This window comes from Morone saxatilis, unplaced genomic scaffold (assembly GCF_004916995.1).
Source record: "Morone saxatilis isolate NCDOM2014 unplaced genomic scaffold, NCSU_SB_2.0 Contig21, whole genome shotgun sequence".
NCBI lineage: Eukaryota > Metazoa > Chordata > Actinopteri > Moronidae > Morone > Morone saxatilis.
The window spans coordinates 11423392-11434204 of record NW_023339774.1 but is presented as its reverse complement, the minus strand read 5'-3'; the positions used below and the strand labels follow the sequence as shown (position 1 = coordinate 11434204).

At 37.9% G+C, this 10813-nt stretch overlaps 1 protein-coding gene across 1 annotated transcript in view; it reads right to left on the bottom strand.

Annotated features, from left to right (window-relative positions):
- Window positions 1-9831, bottom strand: part of antxr1b (ANTXR cell adhesion molecule 1b) — a 13505-nt gene extending 3674 nt beyond the window's left edge. Inside the window, exons 1-15 of the mRNA XM_035668401.1 lie at window positions 9364-9831; window positions 6828-6899; window positions 6681-6752; window positions 6472-6553; window positions 6316-6349; window positions 5959-6038; window positions 5479-5547; window positions 5313-5393; window positions 5136-5196; window positions 4791-4889; window positions 3172-3241; window positions 2858-2936; window positions 2373-2468; window positions 2214-2255; window positions 1974-2066 (exon numbers count right to left, since the gene is read on the bottom strand). Coding sequence (XP_035524294.1) covers window positions 1974-2066; window positions 2214-2255; window positions 2373-2468; window positions 2858-2936; window positions 3172-3241; window positions 4791-4889; window positions 5136-5196; window positions 5313-5393; window positions 5479-5547; window positions 5959-6038; window positions 6316-6349; window positions 6472-6553; window positions 6681-6752; window positions 6828-6899; window positions 9364-9569 — 1236 coding nt within the window. The 5' untranslated portion in view covers window positions 9570-9831. The remainder of the gene's footprint in view (window positions 1-1973; window positions 2067-2213; window positions 2256-2372; window positions 2469-2857; window positions 2937-3171; window positions 3242-4790; window positions 4890-5135; window positions 5197-5312; window positions 5394-5478; window positions 5548-5958; window positions 6039-6315; window positions 6350-6471; window positions 6554-6680; window positions 6753-6827; window positions 6900-9363) is intronic.
- Between the last annotated feature and the right edge of the window lie 982 nt (window positions 9832-10813).

The window sequence follows — 10813 nt, the reverse complement described above, 5'->3', positions numbered from 1 at the left end:
AACCCAGGCCGCTGCAGCAACTCCGTATAAGGGTCGCCAGCTCTACCGACTGAGCTAACCGGGCGCCTGGAGAAGCCTTTTTATATCAATGCCTCTGCATCTGTATTCAATGACTGCAACTAAATGATGCTAATCTTTGCAACAACTCGCTGCATTATTTTTACATACAAAATGCAACTCTTTCCTTGCACATCCAGATGTTTATGGCTCGTCTACGTGGAGTTTAATTAAACCCAGTCTTCCAAAAGCCACAAGAAAATAAGAGTTGGATCCCTTTCCTCAAAGTTTAATTGCGTACATTTTTTCCCCAACGTTTCAGATTTGTGATTTTTGGGATATGTTCTCTGAGAGGACATATAGGATTCACTTATTAAGCTGTTTTATGAGAAACAAAATTCAGTAATCTTCCTTCTCAGGTAAAGAAAGTTTCACTAAAAGCCTTTTTTTCCCCCAAGCTTGATAGTGAGAGTGACACTACAAAACGCAAACGTCAAGAACGATCCATCACGTCAAGAGTGAAACCAGTACTGTCATAGCAACCTTGGGAGTTCATAACTCAAATTTACTCCCTTGCAGCTGCCGCAGACAAGCCATGAAGGCTTTAACTTGGCAGAGAAAGCATTTAAATGAAGTTGTGCATATTTTCCATTGCTCCGTTTGGAGGTCATAGCACAGACTCCTTCGACTGCACTACCAGTGTGAAAAGCACTTCACACTGAGAGGTGACTTCTTTCTCTTGACTTTCTTCCTCTTAGACAGCAGATTCATCTCTTGACCTGCAGACGTCTCAGTCTCATTTCTATTGTACAGTCTCTCAATGTCTCTCTGCCTCAGGAATCTCTTGACATCACGACTCTAAACTTTTCTTTCCACTGCTTTCCCTTTGACTTCTTTTCCTCACACAAATTGAGACAATTCCTTTTACCATCTCAAGCTGCAAAATCCAAGCTTTACAAAAGATTTCACTGGCACCTTCATTTTGCCTGAGTAGCAAAAAGAAACAACCACAAAGGAGTCATGTGAGCTTGTACACATTCTCGCCTCCGGACATTAAAATGGTCCAATTCTTTGATTCTACCAAACATTTCCAGGATCTGTCGTTCTTGCAATTTACTAGCCAAATGGCCTCATCTCAATTCTCACTGGCTTCAAACTAGCCACAACAACAAAGTGACTCAGTCTTTTCCAGCATGGACTTGCATACTCATCTCTTTTAAGGAGTGAGTTGCTTCCTGTTTCCCTTCGTATCCTAGCTGTACTTATGTTTGATCTCACTCCCGTCTTTTCACAGTTCTTAAGCGTGTGAGATTCAAGGTTGCCACGTGTTTCGTCTATGAACTTGAAGCCAGATGATGGACACAGTAGATTTGATTTTACTATTTTTTTTAAAAGATTTAATTATTTGGATTTTTATATTGAAAGAAGAAGAATTTAGTTTCTTTACAAAAGAAGGTATAGAGGCTTAAAATGATGGTTTGATACGAAAAGTAAGAAAAGTAAGAAAGAAAGTTATCTTTGATGAGTTTAAATCAGTTTTAAAAAATCTGGCACTCTTGATCAGTGTTTGCTTCTAAATTTAAATTGTATTGTTTGATTTGAGTTTTGGAAACTAATATTTGTTAATGCATCTCAAGTGTTGTTTATACTCTTTATACTTTTACTGTGTGACAAATGTTGTAACTATGGTTTCATGCTGCTCTCTTGGACAGGATTTTAATCTTAATGACACTTTGGTTAAATAAAAGAAACATGAAATGAATCACACTTGAGGCCTATTCTTTAGTTTAAGCTATTTTGGCATCGTCACCGAGCTCGAATAGATTAATTTATACTGTGTAGTATGAACCTGAGTATGATAAATAATTAATAATGTAATAGCTGTTTTATAAAAGCAATAACTCACTTGGTTACAATTCACCATTATTATTACATATTGATTTATTTTCTATCTGGGTTCCTATCTCTTTTTCTACCTCCATTCTCTTGATGCCTCCAACACCACGTCCTCCATAGTACGAGGCATCCACTGTAGGCCACCTCTTCTTGGGAAAACCATCCTCGTCGTCCTAAAGAAGAAGGAAACAGTATTAATGTTTACAAGAGTAAAGCAAATAGATGAGACTATAGCTTAAGAGCACATGTGTTGTAAATAAATTAAGACTTGTGCCAAGAATTGAGTCATTACGAGCAGAATAAAAAATGAAACCACTTACAGACAAGTCCTCTATTACTGGAGGAGGTGGCTCGTGAATGACCTGCAAAAAATAAATATGCATTGTCAGCCTCAAAGGATGGCTGGTGTGTCGTAACATAAACACATTTGCCACATTTGTATGTTCTTCAGTGTGAAGAATTCAAGATGGCTGTCGTACCACAGTGCAACAGAGAGGCCAGAACCACCACAGCAGAGCAATAGTGAGCAGGAGCATCAGGATGAGCAGAGCTATGGCCACAAAGGTCCCATCAGACTGGAATGGAAAATAGATACAAGGACATAAACAGAGTCACAAACAGATGTGCATTTGCTGGATAAAATGACAGAAAATACCACATTAACCAGACTAATAGGTAACTACCAACACCAAACCTGTACACAACTTTACATAAGAAAGTATTTCATATGTTTATTCTATATTGATACAACTTTCACTTTCAACCAAGACTAGATAGAAAATGTTACATATTTTAGTCATATAGCATGTTGTCAGTGTTAAGGTCACTAATGACATGGAATTAAATGTCCTGGTTGTGAATCACTGCTTTACACAGTCTAGTCTAGACTGATGTTCGTAGTAGTACTTTCAGCCATAAGATAATGTGAGAGTTCAGCTTTTCAGGACCATCTTGTTTTACTTACACAAGTGACTGCAGTAATTGTGACAGAGCTTGATATGAAGCTCAAGCCATTATTCATGCTGACGTGGAGAGTGGCAGACCTGTAGAGATGGTAAATGAAAGTGATGATAATTTGCTTCATTTTGTTATAATTTAAAAATAACATTTGATGTTTACATTTAAAGTTTAAGTAATTTGTCATGTCATTTGTCATTTTCATGTAAAACTGTATAGGTTGCTTACACTGTCATGAGAAGAGCAATGATTTCCTTGATCCTTGATGTTGTGGATCATGAAATATATATGAGCCAGACGCTCAGAACAGTAATCACTTACGTTCCCTCTTTTTCCAGAACAGGAGCTGGGCATAAAAGGTAGACATCTCTCACCACCAAAGGTCTTTTCACTGTGGAAATAGAGTATCGTGATATGTCGGTATGATGTGATTTGAGAGTACATAGTAAGAAAAGTAAGTCAGGATCAGGATAATTTGTGAAAGAATGAAGCAAAAAGGAAAAGTTTACTTGACTTTTCTCTATCAGTCCTAAAAACTTGCAGAGATTCAAGACTCAAAATATTATTTTTGTTATTAAATTCCTGGACTTCCTCTCCTTATGGAAAATGAAGCAAATGAGGGAGGGTTGTGGTTTATTTACCCTGGCTGAGTGAGTGTCTAGTGTGCGCAAAGACAGTGCTCGTTCCTGATGAGATCCACATTCCCTTTCAGACATCTGAGAAGCGTTGAGTGTTAAACCAGCTGATTTCAAGCAGGGGAAGATGGTGCTGATGGTTTTTTGGGAGGACGGGGATTTAAATCATTGTGAGCCACAAAGAGCTGCTCTCCCTAACCTATCCCCATCTGAATGGCCAATACAAACTTGGCACAATGATATAAATGGCTGCTGAGAAAACTGCTGCTTTTCTATTCTCTCTATTAATAGTTGGATTCACACACCTACACTGTTGTTGTCTTCTGTTGATCACATCACAGTATATTGCATAATATAATGTGGACGACAGAGGAAGAGGTTTGTTGCTCAACTTATTCACACATATTAACGTTCTTCTATTAGGATAAACAATGATTTAGTCCACCTACTGGGATTTTTTTTTCCTGTTTGCAGCTTTAATGCTAAGCCAAGCTAATTGACGGCTAGCTGTATATATAATATTTAGCATACAGACGTGACAGTGTATCGATCATCTCATCCAACTCTTGGCAAGAACGCAAATGTATTTCCCAAAATGCACACTGTTCCTTTAAGTACATTTACACCCTTCAGTTATGATTCAATAACACACATTATCACAGTATAATAACTCAAATTTATTTCCTCATTCATCAAGTTTGCCACTAGTTTGGTTTGACTGATTGTATTTTGCAATGCAGAAATTGTGTTTATGGGTTTGTTTTTGTTTTATTTTTTTGCCTCTTGGGTTCAGAACTCAACAAGCTCTCATATTATGGCCCCGTAAAATTTATATTGTGAACATGTTAGCACACATTTGCCTATTTACACATCCAGCAGACTTCATTAGCCAATATTCTCCACCATTTCCTGGGGGAAATATCTGGCTCTCTAACTACCAAATGTTCCACAGTGTTTACCAGCTGGTCGCTAACTTTGTCTGTTTCCTGTTTGGTTTTGAGGACGTAGCACTGCGAGCCGTAAAAAGAAAACAAAACAAAGAGCTGAATGATGCTAAAATGCTCTGTAGAGCTGAGAGGGACTGCAGAGTTAGGAGGAATGTGGGTTTGTCACTACGAGCAAAACTTTGCAGATTTCTCATTACAATGGTTTATGTAAAAAATATGGATTAATGCAGCTTAAAAGCCACAGAAAAACCTTAAAATGAATTAATAAAAATCATTATTAAATCTGCCTGGTAAAATATCAATGTAAAATACCACAGAACTAAAGTTTGTGAATGACAACCTTTGAGCATGTACTTACTCAAAGTGACTGTGTCATTGATGCGAAAGCTGCAGAGGACTTTCTGTACATCTCGGGCGTGAAGGAAACCATTTCCTTTAACAACCACCTGGAAAGATTCTGTGTGGGATTAAATTTACCATTTATATAATTTTTCCTCACAGTAGGTTATGCAATGTGTATATCTGATAAAGCTTAGGTAGAGTCATCAATCTGTTAATATATGTATATATATATATACTGTATATATATACTGTATATAATAATGCATGTATGTAACTAGCAGTATTATATCACAGGTATTTGTACAGTATATTGTAAGCTGTTGTGCTTTTGTGGTTTTCCTCTGTGGTTGTTGCTCTATACCTCCTTCACAGATGCTGGAGGGCTCCACAGCCAGGATCTCAATGCAGGACCTCTTCAGGATCTGACAGAGAAAATAATAATATAACAATAAGACCTAAAGGTACAGTTGATTCAGTTATGTAATGAGGTATTTAATCAGTAATATGCATCTTTCTGTAATATTAAAGTCTTTCATACTGAGTCAATGACGCCTTGTAGCGCCTCAAATCCATCATTCACAGGGAAGACATGGTCCTTACTGTCAGCTATTGTAGAAAGCTGTCAAGAAATAAGATTTGGATGTCTTATTGTTTGGATAATTAATTTATTCCTCTTCTGACTGACGGTAGACGGATTGATTTACCTGTGTTTCATTGAAGTCTTTTACTCCCACACAGTACACAGTGGCGCCCAACTGCCGTGCTCTGCTGGCCTAAAATCAGATGTTAAACACACAAACAAACAACAAATAAGCAAGCAGTAAGTAAAAACCACTAAATCACTTATGGCCACACCTCCATCAGGAATGACAGCTGCAGGGAAACATCTGCTGTGACATCACTGAGAGGGATGTGGCCACAAGCACAACAAGCCGGGAAGTTTTTCACCCAAATACAGCAACATCTTCCTGCAGTATGTAACTGTATCAGTGTTTACTTTAAGTAACATAGTGGGGAAGAAAACAAGCAATATGATGCATACAAGTTACATCATGCATTATAATGATCTTTTAGGGAAAGGGTAGGTTTGAGAAGATGTTAACTCTCATTTAAACATTGTCAATGTTTAAATGATGCTAACACCTTTCATATAATTGTAAAAGCCCAATTGGTTTTCATGTCACCTCTCTTTGTGCAAGATCAAACTGATTCTCTCTCAGTTCCCCGTCCGTCAGGGCAATGATGACACTGGCTGTCCGGTATCCTGAAAGTCAAGAGACAAATTAACTGTTAATTGTAAAAAAAAAAATTCTCATCCAGTAGAATGAAATTATTATTTTTGAAAATAAGAATCAACGTGAGCCTAATATTTGTTTTAAAAAAAATACATAATTGTCATGTGATGGAAAAGGCAGCTGGTTGTTATTTCATTCTTCATATGATGATTCTTCCATCTGTTTAAATTTAGCTCTGATGAATGGATAACGACTCCATCAGTAGAAGAAATTATTAAGTGTTAAAAAGGAAAATGTTCTACTCACCATCTCCAGTCCCATAGTATATTTGCTCGCTGGCCTGAGGGAGAAGTTTTGAGGCGTCAGTGGCTATAAATTTAAATGAGGCTCATTTAAAAAACTTAGATGCCATACTGATGGGTAAGCAGGATCAGTTTCCCATTAACTTAACAGATGGCTTACTCTTTGAAAACCTCTGTGCATGAAGGTGTCTCCACCTGGCTGCACCATGCGCAGCTCCTCCAGTCCGGCCCGAATCTGCTCTCTGATCATTCACATATTCCAGAGAATAAAAATATATATTAGTTGAAATAAAATGGGGTTCCAATATGACAGACAACAGGCATGCAAATAAAATCATTAAGATGTCTGACGTTGGTATATGTTTGTACCTGTCTTCTGTTAGTGCCATGAGAGTCCTTCCTTCTGTTGAAAATACTATAAAAGACATCCGCAGCTGAGGACTGGAAAAAAAGAAGAGGCAACTGTCATGTTTTACACTTTTTCTCTTTAAATTTGATGTTTCTGTGTGGACCTACCTGATAAACTTGTGAGCCAGGTGGTCAACAAAGTAATATATCTCATTCCAGTAATGTTGCACACTGCCAGACCTGAGAAGATTCAAGGAACACAAATTAACTGTCTGGTTTCACGAATGAACATGAAGAAGAGAAGAGATGTAGAGATCTGTAGCAGTCCTAAACCTCCTCCAGGTTTTTACACGTTTGTAATTTTAGTGCAGTAAGTTTAATAGTCCTGTGGAGATAGTTGAACACTAACCATAAGTCAAAACGAGACAAAACAGGGTGCTGGTTAGCTCAGTGGGTAGAGTTGGCGACCCATGTACCGAGGCTTAGTCCTTGCTGCAGCAGCCCAGGGTTCGAATCTGACCTACGGCCCTTTGCTGCGTGTCATCCCTTCTCTCTGCCCCCCTTTCCTGTCTCTCTTCAACTGTCACTATCATAAAGGCAATAAAAGCCCAAAAAAATACTTTAAAAAAAAAAACTAGACAAAACACTGCATCTAGTCAAAGCATTTAAAGATTTTCATGCAGTTTAATGTCTTACAGGAGACAGATTGAAATAATTTATAAAAGGGGGGAATGGCCCTTTAAAGCTCAGAGGATCATTCTTACATTGCATTTACATTAAAACTTAATATAGGGCTGCAACTATGATTATTACATTATTAATTAATCTGCTGATTCTATAGAATACCATAAAATAGAAGAAATGCTGATCTTAAATTCCTAGATCTCAAAGTGACATCTTCTTGAAACTGAAAGATAGAATAGATAAAGACAAAGTAAAGTATGGATTTTCCTCATTTGAGAGGTTGGAATCAGTTATTTATTTCACATTTTTGCTTGAAAAATATAACAGATTAATTAGCAATATTGCAAGAGAGATGATTAAATAACCAAACTAGTATCCCTTGTAGTGGTTAGTATGCAGTTGTGACTTGTAGCTGCTTGGCTGCAATCCTCTATATGTGCTATGAACTATTAGCATTGTGTATGGACTGTATATGTAAGTGGACATCTATGTATTCATCATAGTGAAACTTCACCTAGAGAGGCCATTGAGTTTTAACGTTGGTATTTCCTTCTGCTTGCTCATTTTTAAATGTCAAACACAAACTGAAGTGCCACGTCATTTTCTCAGATGAGCTCAGCTTTGTGTCAAGATCTGGATTTTGAAACCAGGTGTCAACTCAACAAAACAATCAGAAGAAGAATGCATGCAGACGTCATTAATTAGTAATTAGAGAGAATTGTGAGGCAAATATGCAAAAACCTCAGCAGCCTTCTCACACTGCACTGCTGCCTCTCTTCTTCTTCTTCCCTCTCACTTATGTTTTCATTTATTCTGTGATGTGAGTCCCAGCGCACAGACGGCCAAAAACTCAAGATCTTTGGAACATCTGGCTCTGATGGAGAAAGGGTTCTGCAGACTGACGCAAAGAGAGCTGAAACTGGGGACGAGAGCTCCTGTTGGTGAAACGTGGCCGCAGTATGACAACAGGAGTCCCTGCAGTGCACTTTATCATTGTAAACACACTTTCTGTCAATTCTTACTCATTTTAAGTTGCTCATGCTGAATGTTGACTATGACCTGGCCAACAAAACAACAAGACATGATGTTCAGGAGCTTCACATGAGCTTGGTGACAGTTTAATGGAGAGTGTAATTTAACCCTTATGTCTGCGCTCACATGGGCATTCAATCTGGTCTTGAGTTTGGTCAATAAAATGACACTTTATGGCAAATAGAGCCGAAACAGTTTAATTAGACTAATTGATTTCTTGATAGAAAATGAATTTATAACTATTCTCATAAACAATTCATCATTTGAGTTAGTTGGGATTTGCTGTTTTTCTGATTTATATCATCGCAAACTGAATATATTTGAGTCTTAAACTGTTGGTCGGACAGAACAAGACATGGACTAGGTCTAGGATCACACTAGGACTCTGGGAAACTGCTGGCATTTTTCACTATTTTATGACATTTTATATTCCAAACCACTAATCAGTTAATCAAGAAAATAATCAGATTAATCGATAATATCAATCATTGTTCGTTGCATACCTAGTTTGTTACAAGGCAGAATGACACTGAACTGCAGTTCTATTTATTGGGTTACTCCTTAGTTTCAGCAATTGGAAAACAACAGAGCTGTAAAATGTTGTGGTAGATATACACCACATATTTTAGCACAAAAAAATATCACCAGATCTGCTGACTAAATGTTTCTTTCGCTCTCTACTTTAAGCATTTAAAAATAAACATATTAGATCCACGTGTTGCAGCTGGGTTCAACAGGACCTGGGCTTTGTTTTGGAAGTTATGACTATTTTCATTGTACACAACAAGGTAAACACCACAGAGACAATACTTAGAATCAACAGGCTCAAACCTGCTTGTTACTGCACAGTTGCACATAGTTTTTAAGTTGTAGCCCAATTAATGTCACTGGAGATTATCTTGAATGTTTGCACCTGTGTCTTCAAATGAGATGAGTCATGCACATTAAAAGCCTTCCTCTGTCATTAAGTAAAAGCAGTAGCACTCACTTGTCCAAAACAAAGTATAGGTCAAATCCTCCGTAGCAGGACGAGCCTGCCTCCCTCCTGTCATGGATCTGTCCTGTGCTGCCGGCCACCAGGACCACCACCAGCATGCCCAGTTCCACACCGAGCAGGACCTGCCTGCACCAGCACTGGGACATCACCCCAAGTTTAAGAGAAAGCACCAGCTGAGCCAAAGAGAAGGTAAACATAAATACTCTCCAGTTAGAGATTTCCGTCCACTTCCCCTTTCACAGCACACTGATGTCGTCAGCCATGCTGTGCAGAGTGATCTCCATTAAACTGATCCTCTCTGGATCAGTGTCCCATCTCCTCAGCAGCAGATGTGTGCTGGCAGAGGAGGAGTGAAGCTGGTGGGACTGAGTCTTCCTCTCCCCCTTTTTTCACCACACTAAACTGTTTTAACACACAGTACCATCAGGTTACATCAATAACATAATAAAAAAAAACACTTAGTGGGTGATTCACTGTTTCTTTCATCTGTTTGTCTGAATGACCCAACGGTTTTCATCAGACATTTATTATTGTAAGGACTTTTTTTCCTTTCACTTTTCTTGCAGGTTTATTCATTTCTACAGCCTACCCATCAGTGCCACTTAGTGGTAAACACATGCACCCTGCACTTAAATACAGCATCTGTGCTTAAATATTAAATGGTCATTCTGTTTATCTGCACTTAAAGTAAGAACTTGATTAAGTGTGACTTTCTGTGCAATTTACAGGTTGATTAAGAATCAGACAAGACAAATACTTGCAGAATGTATACTTCTCATTGATTGACCTGAGCAGGGGAATAATAATAGCTGGGTCAATCACACAAACAATTGCATATGTACAGTTTACTTAACACTGTTTAAATATGTTTGCACTCCACATTTCTTACTTTCATACTGCACATAGTGCATACATTTTTAATTATAGTCTTTCTATTTTCTATTATTGCTTTATAATGTTTTTACTTAGTATTTTTGTCATTTTTACACTACATTTTGCCCTATGCTGCTGTGTCAATAAAGGAACATCTTATCTCTTATCTTATTTTATCATTTTAATTATTTATGGTCCAGTGTGTAACATTTATGAGGATCTATAGCAGAAATTAAATATAATATTCATAGATATGTTTTCATTCGTGTATAATAAATAGAAAATAAGAATTGTTGTCTTTTTAGCTTTTAATGAGCCTTTTATATCTACAGATGCCGTAGTGTCAAACCACCATGTTTCTGCAGTAGCCCAGAACGGACAAAGCAAACACTGGCTCTAGGGTGTTTTTCTGCTGTTTCTTCCTCGTGCTTGGAAGGCGAGAGTGAAGCGAGTGAGTTGCAATCTGGCCCTACACCTCTAGATACCACCTAATCCTACACGCTGGACCTTTAAGGCACCTAATTAACATCTGCATCCACATCATTTCTCTATGACAGGAAAGCTTTCA